General features: G+C 38.8%; 1 protein-coding gene across 1 annotated transcript in view; it reads right to left on the minus strand.

Moving 5' to 3' along the window:
• Nucleotides 1-22,560, minus strand: part of LOC103048703 (kinesin-like protein KIF28) — a 34,256-nt gene that overhangs the window by 7,923 nt on the left and 3,773 nt on the right. The window contains exons 4-18 of the mRNA XM_088144257.1: nt 21,412-21,636; nt 20,617-20,771; nt 18,733-18,844; nt 13,894-13,961; nt 12,793-12,935; nt 11,856-11,977; nt 9,680-9,770; nt 8,726-8,780; nt 7,485-7,608; nt 6,045-6,189; nt 5,390-5,508; nt 3,239-3,346; nt 2,226-2,500; nt 1,120-1,254; nt 713-879 (exon numbers count right to left, since the gene is read on the minus strand). Of these exons, the coding sequence (XP_088000383.1) occupies nt 713-879; nt 1,120-1,254; nt 2,226-2,500; nt 3,239-3,346; nt 5,390-5,508; nt 6,045-6,189; nt 7,485-7,608; nt 8,726-8,780; nt 9,680-9,770; nt 11,856-11,977; nt 12,793-12,935; nt 13,894-13,961; nt 18,733-18,844; nt 20,617-20,771; nt 21,412-21,636 (2,044 nt within the window). The remainder of the gene's footprint in view (nt 1-712; nt 880-1,119; nt 1,255-2,225; nt 2,501-3,238; nt 3,347-5,389; nt 5,509-6,044; nt 6,190-7,484; nt 7,609-8,725; nt 8,781-9,679; nt 9,771-11,855; nt 11,978-12,792; nt 12,936-13,893; nt 13,962-18,732; nt 18,845-20,616; nt 20,772-21,411; nt 21,637-22,560) is intronic.

Below are 22,560 nucleotides of genomic sequence, written 5' to 3' on the forward strand. Positions count from 1 at the left end.
GGATGGAGAGAAAATAGATGGTTGCAAAGAATGTACAGTAGTCAACAGAACCAAGAGTCATTAAGAATAAAAGAAGCAAAGAAAATGCAGAGTGGGATGAAAAATTTTTAAAAAACGGTTTTGGAACTGGGTGAAAAATGCTAAACAAGTTAGTGAAGTGAAAGGAATTCAAAATAAATGTCATGAAATACTCTGGGAGAAACCAAAGTGAGGAATATTTTAGAGATTTGTCTGGGAATGATAAAAATACACTGAAGAATGGAAAGTATGTGTTAGAATGTAAGAAAAAATGGTGAAAAGGAAATTATGAATTCAGTGAGACTGTTAAGGCTGCAAGTGTTGATGATGTAATTGCAGAAATGTTAAAATAGTGGAAATTTGTAGTGGAACAATAATGCCAATGGTGTCATGCTGATAGCTGAACTTGAATGAGGAAAAGCAAGCAAAGCATGAGTGAGAATAAATGGAAAGTTTAGGGAAAGGTTTGACATTGAGCAGGGAGTAAGTCATGGATGTGTGATATCCCTTGGTTTAATGTTTTGAAGCGTTTCTGCAAGCTGAAGTTGCCAGGATGGGCTAAGAAGACCAAGAGTAAAGGATTTTTAATGTTAACTGTCTCAAAAAAACTATAAAAGACAGGTTTATATATTTGTGCATATGAAGCTTATCAAGATTCAGGGGTAATTTAATAAAGCTGAAATTAAAATAATACCTTGAAGTCCCCACAAGTCAACAATTAAAGCATTTCTCTGCAGGTAATTCAAAAAATCATGGGAAGTCTTCATGGATGAAAATTGAACCAATTCATCTATTTTAGGATTTACATTTCTCCAAGCAGGTTTAGTGTATAATGAGTGTGGGAGATCATAAACTTTATATCTAAATATGCAAAAGAAGAAATAATCCAATTAAAAGTCAGTTATTTTATTACTATTTATTTTCATATCCCTTTTCCTCTGAAAGAAGCCCAGAACCAAAAAATAAAAAGAATCAAAACAATCTTCTTTAAAAAGAGAAAGTAAAATCAAGCATTAAACAGTAAAACCACATACCTTAAACAATAAAAATGCGAGACTCAAAACACTATTCATTTTAAAATGACAAATGTAAAAAAAATACCCAATCTGAATTCCCCTCTGTGCAACTTCTTTAATCCATTTAACTCCAAGGCACTGAAAAATATGAATCTGGAAATCAATCCTTCTGCCCAGCAATTCCAAAGGGTCAATAATCATATCATCATCTGTCAAGGGTCTTTGGAGTGGAGGGAGAGGAAAAAAAATGGTAAGAATGGCATGCAAGAGAGTAGTGACATTCATCCTGTCAGGATGTGAAGACTGCCACGAACCTGTTCTGACTTTCCACCTCACACTCTGAGATGGCTACATGGAAGGCAACCAGAAGCATTACTTCTCTTTTCAAATAACCATTTGGCATTCTATCCAAATTAGGAACTGTTAACTCTGAATGCTGAATTATCCTCACTATTCAGGAACATCTACTATCCTATACTTAGCATATTCCATATGCCATTATTAAAATTCCCCACATGCCCTGGTTCAGACATGATAAACTGTGGTTAGCTGAAAGCAGAAGCAAATGCTTTTGATCTCTTCCTTGAGACGAGCCAGAGGAAGGGAGAAGGAAGCCATGTGCTAACAGAGCAGCACTAAACCATGGGTTTGTGTTAGGTATACTGGTACCACCTTAAATGTTCAAGAAAAATTGTAAACTTTCCATCAAATCAGATTTAAATTCATGCTTAATTGTTCTTCCCATTTATTTATTTAAACTAAATTCTACTTTTTCAAATGTTCTTTATTGTACTTGGGGTTTTTATTTTTAGACAAAGAAATAAAGCAAAAGAGTCTGTACACAGGGAACAGGCTTCTCGGGCTTTCAACATTTTTAAAGCAGGGAGAGAGGTCTGGCCCTCACGTTTTCTGCTTCACCATCATCTGTGCTTACCCTAAAGGGACATTTTAAAGAAAGAAGGACTAACACTGTAGATATATCCTTCTCTCACTACCAGGAGCATCAATAGGGTGTGTGTGTGTGTGTGTGTGTGTGTGTGAAAAGTCAAGATGGCAATACACATAAAAAAGGAAGGGGGTTCAATGACATGATCACAGCCAACAACCTGACCCCCATGGGTGCCTCTACTCAGTACCATAGCCTTTCCTGGGCTCAGTTTTTATTCTCCAGTTACATACATAAATATTTACCTCCCATTTTGCAAGCATGGGATAATATTGATCAATATGATTGCTTCCTCCACTCCTTCAGAATTCAGAAGTTCTATTTGTTCCTCAAGTTTCATGCAATAAGCAAGAGATTGGAGCCAGATATGAGCAGATCCTAGATGAATTGCCTCCACAGGATCCCAAAATGGATCGTTCTCTTTGTCAACTTGCACATCTTCTCCATCTAAAAACTGCTGATAAAGCTCTTCCATTAAAAATTTTCTGTTGATGAACTTGGGTTTTGACCAAACCCATACCTATAAAACCAATCATATTCCATCTTAATTTTTTATACTCTGAAAACTACATGTATTTTTCAAAAAGATAGAGGCAGCATAGATAGAAATCTCTACTTGGTCAAAAGTCCTGGAAATTGTTATGAAACTGTGATCTCTTCAATTCCACTCTTATTGAGAAAAGAGGCCAAACACATAGCTTATGATTGTTACTTTTTGGTTTTGTTAATAAAGATCAGCAGGGATGAGCAAATAAATAAATCTGCCTTCTAAGTGAATAGCCCCTAGATGTATTTGGTCCACCATTGTTCAGATTTATTTAAACTAAGTGGGGTGGGAGTTGAAGTGTGTCCAATGAATCTTACTTTGTCTTTTCTCCTTTAATGGCTAATTGGATAATAGTATCTGTATATTTGAAATAATTTTTTTTCCTGTGATATATCTCTCAACTCATATGCTTTAATAAATAAATAAAAACTGGGGAAAAAAGGAAGACAGAGGCAGCATATATCCTTGTCCAAGAATACCAAGAAAATCCAATATCATAAAATAAATCTTTACATTTGAATAGCTAATCTGGAGCTTTGGCATCAGGGTTAACCTCACTCAAAATTGGATCAATCATTAGAGAGCACCAAAAAGGCCTTTAGATGGGAGAAGAAAATTCAGAACAAATTGAAGCCGCAGTTCAATGCATTGTTAGAGTAATGCAATCTTCTGCTAATACAGAAGTAGGTAGGTATAGCTGAGACTTTGTACCTGGTTAGTAACTTTGTGTACCACTTTAACTATGATCTCCTTTTGCAGGTCATAACCTCTGGAGTCGGAGGATGCTAGATTTTTCACTTTCAGTTCTAACTTTAGGTCCTGTTCAAGAAAAGCTCAACACAATATTTTTGTCATGTAGCACTTTGGCATAAATTTAGACAGCTATTAAAAGCAAACTAATTAGGAACAGGCAAATATAAGTTTGGGAGTGTAAGCAAGGTACTGTATATCCATTTTAAGAGGTGGAGGCACCAGTTGTTATCACTGAAGGAACTGGAAACAATTAACAGATTTTGTTCGGCAGCATCAGTTTAAGTAATTCTTCATACAAAATAATAAGCAGGAATCTTACAAATACACTAAGATGCATAGCTGTTCTAAGAGTTGCTTTCTTCCATTTGATTGTCCAATTTTCTTTTCTTAATTTAATATCCCTGTTTTCAATATTTAGGAAATTTTTCTCATACTGTTACCAAGGGTTTTTTTACATCATGGCCTTAAGGCACTTGACTCCTGTGCAGAAACTGGCTGGAAATGAAGCCATAATAAGAATTTCCACATTTCAACCCATTTCTCCACTTTGGCCATGGTGATAGCCTGGACTGTGTTTACCACAGGCCTGATTGGGGGATTCTCCTGCTTCTTTAGCCCACCCACTCATGCTAAAAAAACAAGCACAAATATCCTTCCTTTCCATGGGTGGGTCTTTGAGGACAATTGTTTTCCATTGACAGACCTTTTGTATCAACCCCCCTCTGTTGACACCCTTCATACTTTACAGCTTTTTGCCTAGTATATCCACAGGTGAGCCTGTTTAAAAAAAAAGAAGAAAAACAATGAAAACACTAGAGTTTACTATTCTTCCTGTCACTTGAGATGTGAGATGAAACTGGTGGAGCACTTTTTAGTTTCAGCTGAAGAAGGAAGAAAGGAAGGAAGGAAGGAAATTTCACATTCCAAAGTAAATTGGTAAAAAAAAAAAAGCCTACACTTTACACTGTTTCACCAGCAAACTTGCAAAAAAGACAAGACACAACAAGACAAGAAAGGTTCACAGTGAAACAGAGGGGGGAAAACAGAGGTTTGCTATTTGAGGCTTCTTGAGAAGGGAGAGGCAGACCAGCAGCTTAGGACAAACTGGCCATGAAACAGAGTGACAAATGATTGGATGGAAGGGTTGGCTACCCTGTTCACAGTAGCCAACTAGAATGAAGGTATTTCTTTACAATAACAGGAAACAAAGCAGGTGAACTGAACAACATGGTTTGAGCCAGGATAAATCTGAAAAGATGAAAACTGTTGAGGTCTGGAAGGAAAATATAGTCAAAGGTTGCCTTCCCAGTGGGCTGGGAGCAAGCAGAGGATTACGTTGTCCATCCCTGTCCTTGAGAAGTAGCTGGTGGCCTGTACTCAGCTTGAAGCAGCATGGCCACACAAATCAGCTTTCTTTTTAATAAAGCAATTGAGATACTGTGGCATGGACAGACCTTGAACCATGCAAAAAATATAAACCATGCTGGGCATGTTCTGTCCTAGTCAGTTATGCAGATCAATGTAGGATCAAGGTGGGTCCCAGGCACCCAAAGTGAATTTACCAGAGATACTGAATGAGTTCATGGAGATTCTTGTATATTCTTGTGTATACATATTTCTAAATGTTTCTCCTTCCTTTTCAAGAGGTTTCCAATGTTAGATTCCTTTAACTGTTCTGCAACATTATTTACTTGAGAACATAAGTAGTCACAACAATATACTATTCTTTGAAACAAACATTTTTCTTATTCATTCAATGACAATACAAAAATTGGTTACACAACTGAATCAAGGAGTACCCTCAAGCTACTCATGTTCTCATGTTCTTCAGGCATGTGCAACTCTGCCAAGAACAGATTGTGCATCCAGTTCCAGACATGAGACTAATCCATTCACAAGATTTCTGTCTTGTCATGACTTAGTTTCTCAGATTTGTTCACACAGTAATAAATCTTTTTTTTATATTCAGTCAATTTTACATGAATTAACATGTCTATTCATCATATAGCTCTAATCCATCTTTCCTTTACATTATGGGATACCTTCAGTAAATACTACAACTCCCCAAAGTCTAGGAATGTGATAAAGAGAGAAACATTCAAGCCATACCTTCTTCAGCTCTATACTCATCTGATTTGCTTCAGCAACCAATGGCATTAACTTAATATAATCATGGAACGCAGCAAGGACACTGGGATCTGGCTTGCCATCCTTCCTGTTTGCAGCACCTTTCAGAAAAGCAGTGCATGGTCAAGACTAAACAAAGTAGCCTTTATTTATTTATTCATTTATTTGAGAAATTAATTAATAATTTATTGGAACGTATGAAGGATTTCAACTTTTGCCAGCTTTTGCCAGTTTCCATTGAATATCACATGGTGCAAACATCCATTTGTTGATGAGACATTTATCTAAACACAGAAATACAGAATCAGCTTAAGATGTTGGATAGCACCAGTGAACTTCAGGTTCAAGTCCAAGTTCTATGCTTTGCAAAATGCTGCTTGGAATAGCTGGCTGGGGACTTCTGGGAGCTGAGGTCCACATATCTTAAAGTTGCTAAGGTTGATGAGAAATACTGGAATACAGTGATGGGTCTGTTTATCTGTCTGATTGTTATTAAGATATGGAATCCATTGGAGGCCATCCACACTAATTGAACAGACTTTCAAATGAGCTTACAGTAAAAAACCAGCACCTTGATACAATGAAAAGTTTAAAATTGCAGACCTTAACAGGAGAATGACTACAATGAGATGCTTACCAAGTTTGTCTACACTGAAGCCTTTGGCGGCTGCCAGCTCTGACTGAATGAAATCATAATCATATCTGCTCAGATCCTCGCTGGTGCGGTAGATTGGAGGGCCAATGTAGAGGTATGCACTGTTTGATCCCAAAATTATACGGTCCTGAGGGATTGTGTACACCATGCATGCTGAAAGGATTTCTATTTCATTATAGTTTATATGCTTATTAAAAACCAAAACAGTAAACTGAACATTATTGCTTTGGAGCCCAGAAAATGAGCAAGAGACTTGTTGTTTAAAAGGGTTGAACTGTTAAGTGAGAAACACCCTTTCAAATGTCTTAAACTACAAATTCAGTAGGTGACATTAAACCAGCAACTTCCTTCCAACTTTAGCCCCTGCTTCTAAAATATAGGGATAATACTAATGCAATATTAACCTACTTAAAACTAACTTAAGGGGTTGCTAATAAGGTAAAGTAGATGAAACATTTTGTACTCTATGCAATGTATAATGCAAGTGTTCAATATACGTATCTGAAGGGAAAGATTCAAATCCCCAACCTGCCCTGAAGTGCTTTTGCTACAGTATTTCTCAGTTTAGCCTCAGGGTTGTGAGGATAAAACAGAGGAGAAAAGGGAAAGAACCACAGACCACCTCTTGGAGGTCCTGGAAGTAAGCGGGACGTCCAATTTTGACTATAATGCATTTGATCTGAAAGACTAAAAATGCTTCTCAAGACAAGGTTTTCATTCAAGAGGAACAGTCTAAAAAGTAAAATTGTCTTTTTCAAATATAGCCTAATTTCCTCATTACTTGGACAAATAATCTGTTTCACTGAAACCAGATATTGGCTTCTATGGGAATGCCATCATGTGGTTTTTTGGTTTTTGCTTACCCTGCTTTTTGAACCCATCAAATTGTGTCTTCGTCATTACACTATAATTAAAGAATTATGGTTTACTGCATCTGGGAACCCAATCTACTTTCCCTTTGATGCTTCTACAATAGCCGAAGGAATAATTTTCTCTCCCAAGTACAATATTCTCTTGTGCCTTAGATCAGGCTTATAAACGTTCTTACTTGCCAAGCTGAAGTCAGTTGACATCCTGTGGTATCTGCCAAGGCTTTGAGAAACCTTATTTATATCCTGATTATATTGCCTGAATGAAAATGCAAAACCGGGGAGGTTGCCAAAACACTTAGTAGGCCATAATGTGCAACAGGAGCTGCATTATGTTCAGCTTGGTGGTCACAATACTCGCACCTCCTGTCTCTTAATGGAGACTGAGTTCTTCCCAGGGGATCCTAAGCCACAGTCTGAAATCCCAGTTTGCTCAGTGGATGTAGCAGAGATGAGTTTCAAGAGCCAGCTGGTCTGCATTCAGGAGCAATAGCATTCTAAGGTGGGAGACTCACCAGATCATGGGAGAAATGATGATCAACAGAGAACTCACCAGATGCTGCAGTTTAGTTTTTACCACAATGGGCACTCCGTTCACAATGACCTTACATTTATCCCAAGGAGATATAGCAACTTTGCCCTCAGTATACGTGAATGTAGCGTGCTTATCCAAAATGCTAGAAAAAAGGAAGGCAAGCAATTCATAAGTCAAAGTTTTCCTTGCTTTAAATCCAATAAATGTAAGAGGAGGGCTAGTAACCCAAGAATATATGGTATGGGGAAGACATCACTGGGAACAAGGAGGAGAAAATGAAGGAGGTATATTACAGCTCAGTGACAGTGTCCTTACTTTGCATGTCACATATTCCCATTTCAGTCCCTACCAATGCTTCCAGTTCAGGATGGGCTACAAACTACATTTCACAGGCAGAACAGATTGCCTACTCCTAGGAAAATGAAAGGGTGGACATTATTTTGGCAGCTTCATATTTAGTCAAACTTAACATTTTTTGGAAGGGAAAGGGCTGGAAAAAATAAGGCAAAGTTTCAAAATAATCAGCACTACAGCTGGGAGGAAATGTTTTAGAATTTTTAATTTTCTTTTAATTATCTAAAGCTTATGTTACAATTGTTGCATGATTCCTGCCTCAAAATGGCAAGAAATTGTACCACAAATTGCCTACAACTGTAGCCAGAAGACTCGAAGCTAGAAAGCACCCTGGTGTTCCATATGGGTCTGGTAGCTCAGGTTACTATGGTCCAAAAGAAGGGAATGGACAGTGGCTGGTGTGGGTCTTCCGGGCTGTGTGGCCGTGTTCTTGAAGTTTTGTTTCCTAACGTTTCGCCAGCACCTGTGACTGGCATCTTCAGAATGCAGGAGCACAGACAGGAGCAGTTCTCTCTGTGCTCCTGCACTCTGAAGATGCCGGTCACAGGTGCTGGCGAAATGTTAGGAAACAAAACTTCAAGAACATGGCCACACAGCCCGGAAGACCCACACCAGCCATCGTATGCCGGCCGTGAAAGCCTTCGACAATACAAGGGAATGGACACTCTAAGACAAATTATGTGTAATCTTACACACTAAGCCACACAGAGAGATGCCTGAAATATCACAGCTGTGAGGCAGGCAGACAAAGGTTTTAATAAGCCTCTTGAAAACTGGTCCCTCTTATGAGTGCTTTTATACCTGCCTGAATAATCACTGCACAAAAATACACAAAACCAAATTATATTCCCACCAAGTTCATGCATTATCTCTGATAGTGAGCAGTGAGCTGTTCTTATACATACCCCAAGCCTCTGAGGATGATTGCATTTGATGGGGACTGGCCAACATCAGAAGACCCTGAAAGGAAACAAGTTTGTCTTGTACATTTGTACCACACTGAATATTGATCTTGATTAGTCTATCTCAAATGGGCTCTTTCCAGATGCACTGGAACTGCATTTCCCAGAATGCCAAGCCAGAATGGCCAATATTTTGCTGTTTGTAGTTCTGAGAGTTGCAGTTCATTCATATATGAAGAGCATCAGACTAATGAAGGTTCTCCCTAGGGTGTCCATCCACGATGTTGTACATACCTTCTTGGGACCAGCGATACAGACCTTACATATTCCCCAGCTTATCATGCAGTCTATGAGTGGCAGTCTATTGATGGTTGGGGAAATTAGAGAGTCTGATCAAATAATTTCACATAAGCAGTGATGGGTAATGGGGAAGGAGGTTAAGGTAATTATCTCTTAAGTATTCAGAGTAGGACTCCTCACTGTCAAGCAAACAAGCAATTCCTTATATGTGGCAGGATTTAAAAGAGCTGTTTGGTGCAGAGAACATCATAGAAATTCCATCAATAGTAATGCTAGCCGGGGATAATTGAAGATGTGGTACAAATAACTAGATACTCCCAGATTGGCTAATGCTGCTTCATGTACATAGGGGCACTATAAATAAGCCTGAAGTCTGCCAACTTCTGAATCACACCAGAGTTCTTTCAATCTCTGTTTTCCCATTAACACTATTAAAGAGTTTATAAGTAGTGGTTTGTGATGATTAGGTTTGGGGGATAAAATTATAAGTTTCTACTTGTGAAATATACTATTTGAATAGAAGATTTTAAGCTTTTCTTAAGGCACTTGTAATCATTCATTAAAAAGATAGAGTGTAAGCTCTTACATTTCTTGAATGGCATTGTTTATACATCTGGTGCTTAGTAATACAAAAGGAAATGCTAAACAAAATAATACCATCTTGAATGAAATACTTCAAAACTCCTGAAAGCTGAGGGTCTTCATTGATATTCACAAGATATGGAAAAGTTTCCATCATCTGCCTCTCCTGCTGAAGAATAAAGTAAACCTTATTTCAGCAGATACTTTTCCTCAAAGGACAGCCAAGACCCACATGACATAACGCATTTTTCCGTCAATAAGACGCCCCCATGTACAAGACAACCCCCACTTTTCCAACCCAAAATTAAGAAATCAATATTTAAAAGATAGTGCAGAACACATTTTTATTTAGTAATTAGGTAACATTTACCTGATTCACTCGGTGGGAGGAGGTCCAAACCATCTCTCTGCAGCTCTATTTCCATGCTCTTTTGCATAACTGATTACATTCAATCACAAGTGAAACTGCCAATAGCTTGTCTCTGCAAACAGACTTCCTCTAATTGGTTTGTTCAGCATCAGCTGATGTCAGTTACATAAGGCTCATGATTGGAGGAAGTCTGGGAGACAAGCTATTTCACTCGTGATTGGAGGCTAGCAATAGGAGGAAGCCTGTCTGCAGAGACAAAGTATGGGCAGTTTTGCAACCGCGCGGTTCTCTCCTCGGCTGACTTCCTTGAATAAGACGCCCTTCAATTTTTAGCGTAAGGATTTTAGAAAAAAGTATTGTCTTATAGTCGGAAAAATACGGTATTTCTTCCAAGTACTGTAATAAATATACCCGGTCTTTTCCCAATAGATTCTGAAAAAGAGAGCTATTGCTCCAGCACTGGCCATTGTAAATCATAGGACCACTGAGTATCTCAAATCATTCTTCTGATTTAAAAATCTAGTATGACAACAACAAAAAACCCATACCTAATTAGCATTTATATTTGTAAAGATATCTGAAACTCTATGATGCAAGAACCGTTGATGTTGTTGTTGTTTTCCTGTCACAGGGATGTTTCCCAAGGTTTGAATATTAACAGCATGACTGTTTGTTTTTATATCCTGAAAACCCCTCACAAATACAATGATCAAGGGGATGTATTCACAGCTAGTAGAGGTATCTTTGTATCTATGAGGATTTAATTTTTTTGCACCATTATTTCCTCTGCTGCCAGACCACTCTTTTCATTTGTCGTACTTTCTTCTTGTACCTCCCTTCAATACACCAGTACAGTTCTACAGCTCAGTCCAGGGATGGACTTCTGGGCTGAGTGAGGACCATGCTTGGTCTTGAAGCTGGAATCCTGGGAGCTGCCTTCCAAAACACAAGGGAGGCCACAGCAAAACCTAACTTTAATTTTATCACTTCATATCATTTAAAATTAAATTAAATACGGGTAATATTTCTCCTCTGACACATTAAAAATTACCACTCAAGTTCAATTCTTGGAAAGGTTTTTTGGGGGGGCATGTTCAATGCTTCCAGAGGCCATCTGTGTCCTGGAGACTGAGGATGTGCACTTTTGGCACAGAGAGTCTGAGCTGTTTAGCATGAAATAGTTTAGGCAGCTCACTGGATGCTGTGGAAATTTCTGGAGGAAAGTCATTGAATCTTATTGGAAGCAGCCTTTGTTCAGCCCTGTTCAAAATGTTCTTGCAGCTGCAAAGATCTAGCATGTTTAGAAAACACACTCCCTCCCTCCTTCCCTTCCCCAAGAACTCTCTCCTTCATTGCAATAAGAAGGAAATTATGAGTAAGTTGACAGGAATTAATGAAGATGTTCTCTTGAAGAGGACATCCAGATGCAGGCCTAATATCACACTGAACATATAAGTATTGCTGTAGAGGGAAGAGGGAACGGCCTTGAGGGACAGGAGGAAGAGCCATTACCAAGACAACAGTCAGATAAGAGAACTGAGTCCAGGACAGAAATGTAACCTGAATAAATGTCTTAGAGAAGACCCTTCCTAGTTCTCATGAAGATAAAAGGAGAGAGGCAGGAAGCACATTCAGACTTGCAAGATTCTGTTACTATAGCCTTACAATAAAGGTAGTACTGATCTGCATGATATTGGAGTCCAATCTGATCTATCTTGGAGGGCTGACAATTGTTTTATAAACATAAACATTGTGTTGCTGGTTCAAATAAAGGGCCCAGTTGTATTTTGCTGTAATAGTGGTAACTGTAGCCAGAAGCCACTGGACGGAGCTAAGGCTCCAGAAAAATGTAACAGGCATCCTGCATCACAAAGTTATGACCTGAGTGATTGCTACATATTGCTGTTCCCATTCTTTCCGAGCTTCTTCCAGACGATATTCCCAGGTTGCTTGAATAGCTTGAATCCGTAGTTCATTTTCCGCCAGCAGGGAGCGAAGCTCTTCTGCAAAAAGCAAGAAAACAAACTAGGATGCAAAGTGAAAACAAAATAAGTTAATTAACTCCTCCCCCAGCTTACCAATTCTGTAAGGTATTCTTGAAACTATTGTAAAACTTCAGATCTGTAATGTTCAGAAATTTCTGATTCCTATATATTCAGCAAATAAAACCTATTTAAATACTGATGAAATCTTTCCGGACAGGAATTATACCCAGGTGCCCTTGAAGGGATTGTTGGGATACATAAAAGTACCTCCTAAAATGAACTTAAGACTGGCAGACGTTTGCAAAAAAGGAAGCCTTTCCTACATTTTCCTACAAAGATGCAGATCTGGCCGGTATTTGGATTATTATAGAATGTGCTCTATGTAGATAGAGAATGTATACATGTAGAACGTGTTGTATGTGCTCAACGGGTCAGATTTACATCCTCTGGAAATGGACGTCATTGGCCCAATACCCTCCCCTCCTCAGTAAAGAAACTCCTGGCATCACTGACATCTGAGCAATTCAGGAATCTTGTTGTTGCAGGTGACCAAGGTTTGGACTACGTTTCCCATGTTAATCCCCTCTCTAATAAGCTGCTTCAGAAGACTCTCTGTGATTGATAGCATGTGTGTAGGTCAGGCAGAGCAGGACTCAAGTTAGAAGATCATGGAAAAGAAAGGTTCCTCTTGGTCAAGCAAAAATACTTTTAAGTCTGCACCAGGCAGTGCTGAATCCAGGGCATCTCCCTGTGCAAAACCTTCCAGACAACAGAAAGTACAGAAAAGAGTTTAGAATCTAATAATTATGACATTTTTGCTTCATAATACATACTTGTTTCATCCACTACTGTTTTTCCAGCATTTCCAAGGCTGGACAATCTGGACAATAAATTACAATTTTCCATCTTGAGATCGTTTATCAGTTTTGCTGTTGTTCCTGAATTTATCACAGCTTGATTCTTTATTTTTTTAGTTCTTTTAGATGAAAAGCAAGCAGGAAAAAAACAACAACAAATTACTGTACTGACTTGAAGAAGTAAAGAAAAGAATCCAAGTAAATATTGATGCAGGGCTTTCAGACATGGTCTACAGAAATCTAGATAACCACTAGATGCCAGCAAGGAGGGACCAAAACTACAGTACTAGATTTTTGCAGTCCAGGCATGAGAGCCTAAGATTATGGGAATTCTAGTCCAAAAGGTCTTCCAAAGATTTTGAAAGGTTGGGGAAGGCTGGTTGAAATTGTTTGCATTGTGACAAACTGATCTATGTAAGTTGACTCATCTTAAGTGTTTCTCTTGCAACACTTCAGTACAAAATCCTGTGGCGATTGTCTCATCTCACATGGGACAAGAGGAAACTTTGTGGAAAGAACTCCTTGCTCTGATCCCAGTCAGAATGATACAGACTTTCGGAGGGAAGATGCAGGAAGGTGAAGGGGGAGGACAGCGGAAAAGTCTCCAAAGTTTTCAAAACTAAAATATTTGGGGGCATTTTTCACAGTTGAGATGAATAGGTGTGTCCAAGTCTTCAGATTCCTGAGAAAATGTATCAGCTTATTTTATCTATCATGCTTCTCTTCTTTCTTTTCATGTCTTTAATTTGGCAGTCATATATTTTGTGTCGTTAGAGTTAACCTGGCTTGGAATAGTCTGGTGCAATGTTTGTCAAAATGGCTGGCTGGGGAATTCTGGGAGTTGAAGCCCACACATCTTAAAGTTCCCAAGGTTGAGAAACACTGGTCTGGTGTAATGAAGTATATTAAAAACAGGTAATTCCTAACTCAGAAATAAATCTTTTGAGTGACAACAGTAGACCAGATGCTCTACATAATGGTTTGTGGCACAAATAACAGTTTATGAATATTTAATTCCTTGTCTCAAGTTGGATTCTAATCCACCCCTTCATTTTACAGGATGTGAAATCAACCTACCGTTCAGCATAACGCAAAGTTGACAATGTCTCCTCATAACATATGTCTGCTGGACTGATTGCTGCAATCTAGAAATATGTGAACATATCAAATGTGAATATATTTTTATGGCACATATTTATTTGTTATTGTTATGAATTTTACAGAATAGAAATTGGTAACTGGCAGGCTCATGGCTACCCCTGGAGAAATGCTACCCAATCTGTATTAGTGAAAAAGACACAGATTGAAATATTAGTCCATAGTGGAAACAAAAGCCAAAATCTATAATAATGCAACACTTTTATGTAATTAAAAAAAAAAGCAAACTTTTTAAACCATTAATATTGTCTGTCTTTAGCACTTTTTCCTGTCTCTTCCCCTTAATTCAACCCTAGGATTGCAAAAACCCAGATGACAACCAAAAGGCAGCCAAAGTTAGAATTTTCTATATCTCTTTGCTCCTTCCTAGTGAGCATCCAGATTTAGCAGCCCAGATCTAATATATTATCCTCTATCTTAAGGCATCCAGCAGTCCAGATCTAATATATTATCCTCTATCTATCTATAATCTATCTATCTATCATCTTATTTGTTGTTGTTGTTGTTGTTCAGTTGTTAAGTTGTGTCTGACTCTTCGTGACCCCATGAACCATATTGCGCCAGGCCTTCCTGTCCTTCACTGCCTCCCTGAGTTTGCTCAGTTTCATGCTCATTGCTTCAGTGATGCTATCTAACCATCTCATCCTCTGCCGTCCCCTTCTCCTTTTGCCTTCAATCTTTCCCAGCATCAGGGTCTTTTCCAAAGAGTCCTCTCTTCGCATTAGGTGACCAAAGTATCTGAGCTTGAGCTTCATTATCAATCCTTCCAATAAGCAATTAGGGTTGATTTCCTTTAAGATTGACTGGTTTGACCTCCTAGCAGTCCAGGGGACTCTTAAGAGTCTTCTCCAGCACACAGTTCAAAGGCATCAATTCTTCAGCGCTCAGCCTTCTTTATAGTCCAGCTCTCACAGCCATACATTACTACTGGAAAAACCATAGCTTTGACTATGCGGATAATAATAATAATAATAATGAGCTACATAAGATGCCACAGACAACCACCCTATTGTAATCCCATGATTTGTATTGATTGGTCCTAACGACCATATAGCTGTACGAGTTTTTCCAGGATAACTGAGTGCAGGTATGTCAGATAAACGTTTCTGACTCACAAGGGGAGCAAGGCTATCCCTTTACTTCACAGATACTGGCCCAGAGCATACAGATTTGGCATGAGATTCTACACACCTTCCCTGGAGAAAACAATTAGAAATACACATTTGAAGGTCATGTAGTTCAGCCATCTGTTTTAGGAAAGCTGTCAAATACATCAACAAGCTGCAAGAGTTGGAGAAATATTTATTGCTCCTAGGTGATTCAACCATTTAACAGACTCTGAGATGGCCAATGCCTCATATGATTGTAGTAATGCATCAAGGTCACAGAAAGTGGCAACTCCTAGCTGACCCTGACTTATCTCAAAACTGCTAAGCTACCTGCTTGGTATCTGAATGAGAGACCATCAGGGAATGCCAGGGTGTAGACTAGAATGGAAGTTGGCTGTGTTACCAGGAATTGAGTTCAACAAGATAATGATCACTTTGCTGTATTAACAATGCAAGTTAGAATACCAAAATATGAAATATATTATGGGTTATGAGTATGTCAGAATACCTGATTCTTCTTCTGAGAAATTTTTATAGTGAACTGAACAAAAAGCAACAGTCTGAAGAAACAAAGTGGTTCAGAATAGTAAGAGGCTGAGATAAGATTGCATACTGTCACAGTAACTGTTTTATCTGTGCAGTGAATATATTATCAAAATAGCAGGATTGAAAGAGAGGACAGCTGGAATCAATAGTGGAGTCTGAAACACCAACAGTTTAAGGCAAGTAGACACCACCACTTGGTTAGACCAAACAAGAAGAGCTCTATAAAACTAAAAATGGCAAATGAAAAATATGGTGTAATTATAAATATTAAGAAGAAAAAAATACTATCAGCCAGCATACCTAGTGAACTCAAAGCTGACAGTTAAAATAGGGACAGGGAGCTTTGTTTTCTTCAGCTCAAGGATAGATAAAAATCAACCGTGTGCTGGACAATATAAAAGAGATGGGAGGAAGGAAATGAGAAACTCAGGCAAGGTGATGAAGAATTAGGATATTTCTGTGACAACAAAGATCAGAATAGCTAAAGCAATCATTTTTCTGATGATAGCATCTGTCTGTGAAAACTGGGCACTGAGAGATAGAAAGAAGATGCTTTCAATGAATGGATTACTAAGAATACCATGGACTTCAAGAAAAATTAAACAATTAATCATGGATGAAATAAATTCTGACTGCTCCCTTGACCAGTAAGCAGAAACTCACATATTTCAGGCAGGCGATTGTGAGTGGATGATGGACTAGGAAAAAAAATGCTTGGCAAGACTAAAGGAAGTAGGAGGGAATGACAAGGGATTAAAGGGATGGATCAGATCAAAGAGATGACTAGAATGTCCTTCTAAGAGCTATGGCTAGTTGAGATTACATTTTTTTCATACTGTCACCAAAGACTGAGTCTGCCACAATGCTAATGCACTAGGCCAGTGTTTCTCAACCTTGGGAACTCTAAGATGTGTGGACTTCAACTCCCAGAATTCCCCAGCCAGAAGTCCACACATCTTAGAGTTCCCAAGGTTGAGAAACACTGCACTAGGCAGTACAAAATTCCAGTAAATTTCTATCTTTATTCTTTACTTTTCCCAACCTTTCCTCAGGGTTCCTTCTAAACTGTTGATTTTTTGCTTTTAAAGCCCATATATTCTTTGAGAGCTCACGACTGCTGACATGAGGATCTCCCCCAATGTCCTCAGTGACAACAATCCTGTGAAGAAGCTCTGGCTGAGAATGACTGATTGGCCCCAAGTCATCCAGTGAGTTTGGTGGTTGAATGGCAACTTGATCTGAGCCCAGCAACTTAAATAGTACACTACTTTAGCATTAGAAACATTAAACCAGAGAGTTGAAGAATGAAGAATGAAACAATATGCTTTACCTGGGTGCTGATGGGAAGTATATCACATTCACTTGAAAGAAAAATCCCTTCCCTTTGATATTACCACCTGTCAAGTGGGCTGGAGATTCATTTACAGTAGTTCATATGATTTGAAAGCAAACAAATGCACATTTGCTTTGCACAGTCCCAAAGCAAAGTGGCTAAAACTGAGGGGAGGAGGTTCAAAAGGGCCCCTGCACTTTAAGCTAATAGAGACCCTCTTCTAACAACAGGAAAAAAATCAGGAGCTGCAATTGGTGGAAAATCTGCCTGGCTAGAGAGGTTCATCCTCTACACACAGAGAGGAAGGAGAGGAGATGGAAGCTAGTATGCTGACTGATTTGGGCTAAGACTTCTGAGCATAGCTATCTGGGAATAAGAATCACTGAACTCAGTGGAACTTCTGTAAAGTAAGCAGACATGCATTTCACTGTAACAGTATTTCACTGTATTTGCAGCCCACCACAAAAGTCTCTACTGACCTGTTTACCAGCTCAGTGTTTCAAGAATCTTATCCACACCACAGCTTACAAAGAGTAAACTGGTTTAAACAGATCCACCCCTGCATAGCAATAGATGGTACATACTTATGTGAGAATAAGAGTCATCGAATTAAGTGGGACTTACTACAGAGTAAGTGTACATTTGTTTATGCTTTCTGATGGTTGGCAATCAGTCTCCCAAGGAAGCCATAAGAAGCCACTGAAAAAGTAAATATGGTGGGTCTGGCTGGAGTTCCTTGATGACTCTTCCAGTAGTTCTGGCATTTCATCCCTTTAAACTCATTTACTATGGATCAGATTTTAGACTTGGGTTTGTTTCCAGGTGTATGTACTAATATTGCTACTTTTGAGAAAGGCGCAAGAGAACGGTACAACAGGAAGGCCGAATAGACTGCCTTGCATCTGTATATACCTTCTTGTGTTATTGTTTTAACCATTCCATCTTTGTTCAATTATGCTTTCTGAGCACAAGCAGCTTCTTTTTTCTCTGCATTTGTAAACTTGGGTATAAGATAATAGTTTGGGTTTTCATATAGTGGTGAGAGAGTGTATTTTACAAATGGTGCCTTATTTTACAGACAATTACTTTTAATCAGTAATCACTAAATAAATAAATATTAATATAATGTTTTGTCCTAGGTCTGCCCTGTGTGGTCTTTGGGCTGTGGATATCTAACAAATTATAAAGATATGCATGCATACAGAGGAGCTTGTTATATCATACATTTGCTGAGAAGGGAAAAATAACCTTTCAGTATTATTTCAGTAGGGCTTTGCAACCCTAGCTGACAAGAGGGGAAGCTGGGCAGTGTACAGAAATGTTGTATGTATGAGTGTGTGTGTGTGTGTGTGTGTGTGTGTAGCAGGGGAATTGTAAATTCAGGGTCATCTTCCTTCTGGCTAGTTGTAGCCTGTATTTTATCTTTTCATGTCTGATTTTGTGTTTTAATTAGCTGCTTTAGGAAAGCAGAATGTTGTAACAATAATAAGACAGAATGTAAATAAGCAGCTGAGTTGGAAAAACAAATGAGAGCCAACCTTGGTTAATACCTTTAGAAAATGGCATGGCTGGGAAGTAAAAAAAAAATCCCCAAAGGTGGCAATGGCAAGCCATTTCTGCATTGTTACCAAAGAAAACTACGCAGATGCCTTCATGGAGTCAGCAGGAAACAAACATAGTTTGAGGTGGGAAGAAAGTAGACCTCCTCCACTCCATACACACACACATTTTCAACTTCCACAGAGTGGGATATGTGGAATAACATATTACCATTATAGTTCTACTGTTTCCTCCCAACGCAGATTGCAAGAGTTTGGTAAGAATTGAATCTCTGTATGGAACATGCAACACTCTCTTTCCCATGGCAGCTTCAGCCAGAGCACTAAAAAGAAGATGGAAGATGGCAAAAGACAGTCAACCAGAGACTTAAAGAAAAGAAAAAATTGCAGATCAATCCTCAGCCTTTTTATTCAGAAGCATGCCTCACAGCATTCAAGGGGACATAGGGCCAGATGAACATCCATCAAGTAATATTAACTGCTGGTTGGGGACTGAAGTTTTCTAAGACTGCCTGAACTTTTAAAATATAGATTTAGTATTTGATGAGTACATTATCAAGTAACAAGTGAAAATTATGTTTCTGTAATGTAATGCTCAAGACATGGGGTTCATCCTCACATCTGCTAATCATAGCAACCATTAACCATTTTTAGAGGACATAAACTCATGTCACCTTTAACACCTCTCCAGCCCACCATGAATGCAACTTAAATGCATATTTATCCAATTTTAAAGTGGCATTTTTCCCTTCTCCCAACACAAGTCTTATTGTTTGAATGATGTGCAAGGCCTTGTTGACAAAGTTGGTGAGACACAGCCGGGGACTGGAATCTGCCTGGCCCTTATTGGCTGCTTCAGGCAGCTGCAAGATGTCCCTTCTCTCTGGTTGTGGGTACTGCCCTCCATGGCTGTTGGCTTGGGCTGCCAAAGAGACTAGACACCTGTCTTCTGCAAATCCATTTGCCTGTATAATACCTGACCAGTTCTTTGGAAGCCATTTTGGGATCACAAACTCCTATTTTGAAGGGCACTAAACCTAATTTTAAAACAACTGGCGCCCTGCTGATTTAAACCAGGAAATAGAGCTGGGTTCTGCCAGCATTTTGTTGCTGGTTTTATCTCAGATAAATGCAGGTTTTCTGATGCTTCTGTTAAAAAAATGCTTTCTTGTGATCAGTTTTTCTATTTGATTTTAATAGTGTGCTATTTTGCCTACTCAACTAGCATTTTGTATACTCCAGAACAACATTTTGTATACTCCATGGGCTACTTCTGGGCACTGCTGGCTGTAGCCACTCACTGCCAACACTGCCATTCCCTTACAGCAGTTCCTGATTTGGGATATATGGGAGCCAGTGTGAAATCCACAAAAGTTCTGTTTCCTCTTTATGTAGCCCATGTGACAGGTCACACTATAGACTGAAGCAAGAGGGAGTTCTAATGCTCCTTGCATCCCTTTACTACCCTGTGATGTGTCTGTTAAGCTATTTCTGTCTAATGCTTTTCTTGAAGAGCATTAATTCCATGTCCCAAAAGTAAACTGGCTAACATATTGCATGTATGATGGCAGGATCCTGGATGAAGCCAGGAAAAAACTTGAAGAAGAACTCCCCATGTTTCAGCCTGCACCCCTATGTCATGTATAGAAGAAGAATGCAAGACACATGTTTAAGCGAACAGGTCCAGTGTTCTTTCAGAAGAACACTAGATCCATAGCCTGAGTAATAGGTAAGTAGCACAGAGAATGACTCTGCTAGTGACCTGTCATTTAGGTAATTTAAAAAGTGGCTAAGGCTGTGCCAATTGTAACTCAAGCCCATTCTACCATAGGTGGGTTGCTTTTCCGACCAGAAGGTGATTCTGGATGGGCAAAGAAAAATCCAGCTAGGGGAATCCAACAATCGCTGCCCTTATGTTGTTCTGCATTAAAACGGGACAGCACCAGTCACCAGCATTGTGTCAGAATCAAAGTAGGGTTCACCTGTCAAGGCAGCACAGTTTATGTCAGCATACCTTTTTAATGGAAGAATGAGTGTTAATGTAACTGTGAGGAAGAGCCCATGGATAGGTCAGTTTACTACATAGGTTTTGTACCTGATCACATTCCCCAAGGTGGTTAAACTCAGATTTACACGTGTTCCTTCTCTCAGTCTGTCGCCTTCTGATCCTGAGGACTTTTGTCTTTCACTCCCTGCCAAGTCCACTAGATTTATAATGGATTGTTTTGTGATTTCGTCTTTCAGAAAAATCTGCAGGAAATAATATTGAGAAAGGAAGACCAATGGGCACAGTTCACCAGGTATTTCAGAAATGCTTTAAGCTTTCATTCTCGAAATTGACATTTGTGTAAGAGACGTTGCTAGTGGGTTGTACTCCATATATCCATCAAGATATATAGTAGGCTAATGTTATAGAAGATTAAACATAAACAATGAAAATAAGAATCACACACGTGTACAAAGAAAGTTATAACTGGGGTGATATAATATGCTAAGCTGGCTAAAATGGAGGTTGGATAACTTGTGGTTCAACATGTTGTGGGAATCCAGCCATTGTTATGTCAGCATCGCAATAGTATTTTGTTAACTTGGATTCAGGATTTAGTATCCAGCTTATGTGCTTCAACTCACCATTCAGACCAGCACTTGCAAATTTAACTTAGACATACACAAATCTATACTACAGGTCAAATATCCATGGATTAAGAAAACAGTCTTTGAAAATATATACATTTTTCATGGACTTTCAGAACTGGTAAGTTTTTTCTCAAAATAGTTGCAATTATCTGGAATCAGAAACTCCACAGTAAGAACCCAGTGCGTTCAGATCTGATTTGTTGTGTACATGCACCATATTTGGCTATTCTCTGTAACTGTGGCATTGCTATACCTGTTTGAAATGAATGGTGATGACCATATGAGACCGACTGCTGGCCGTATTCATGCTGGTTGAAGCTGTGGTCCTTATTTTAGTCCCTTGCTCCATGAGCCTCTCAATTTGCGCAAAACTATCACAAGGCACCAGTTTCAAACCATCCACATAGAAACCTTGCTGCTGGTCTTCTCTAACTTTGAGTCCACCATATCTTTTGGTTTTAGACAGCAAATCTATTACCTGGAAGTACAGATAAAGTTTATTTTAAAGAGAGAAAAAGACTGGCTGCCATTTCAGTGGAGGGGAATTCTTAAAGTTTATAATGTATTTGCAAGAGAATGGGTCAGGACTACAACTCACAGAATTCTCTGTCATCATCTACTGTGGATTAATGAAAATTACAGAGAAATATAGGAAATGTCTTAAGACAACATTTTCAATAGCCGTAAGGACCATGAATGTTCTCCTGTTGGGTGCACATGACTGTGCAGCAATGTTAAAGACAGCCTCCCCCAACCTGGTATCTTCCAGATATATTGGAATTCCAACTCCCTTTGGTTATCCCTGTGGGAATTCTAAGACAGTCTAAAGCTATATGGACCATATTGTGGAGGCTTCTCTAATACTTGATGTTATTTTCAAACATGCAAAATAAAAGACCAGTAACAAGGTGGTGAAGAATTAGCTATAGTTCAAATGGTTGGGTTCATATATCAAAGGAAAAATGATTTTGATTACATACAAGGGACTCTAAAATGGTAATATTTGAACAAAGAAAATTGGACAGGATGATTTAGAGTCAATTCCCCCTTCTCTAACTGCCCCTATTTGGCATGCTCAGTTTTGTTTTTCAACCCTCCATCTGCAACATGTTGATCCTTGCATTCTTGAAGGCTGCCTTGGTCATACTGTAGCACGTGTACAGTTTTCTCTTGCACTGAATATTTATTTATTTGTTTGTTTGTTTGTTCTTTCATTCATTCAATTTGTATAGCTGCCCATCTCATCTTTGTGACTCTGAGCATCTCACGTAATTAAAAACAACCAAACAACAAAACCAATAAGCAAAATACAGAAGTCAATTAAAAAAAAGAACCCCTCCAAAACCAAATTAATAACCCAATTAAAACCAGAACTTAAAAGCAGGAAATGTTAGCAGCCATG

This window comes from Python bivittatus, unplaced genomic scaffold, assembly GCF_059951505.1.
Source record: "Python bivittatus isolate LINGU-HERP-01145 unplaced genomic scaffold, Pbiv_v1 ctg000020_np1212, whole genome shotgun sequence".
In the NCBI taxonomy this organism is placed as follows: domain Eukaryota; kingdom Metazoa; phylum Chordata; class Lepidosauria; order Squamata; family Pythonidae; genus Python; species Python bivittatus.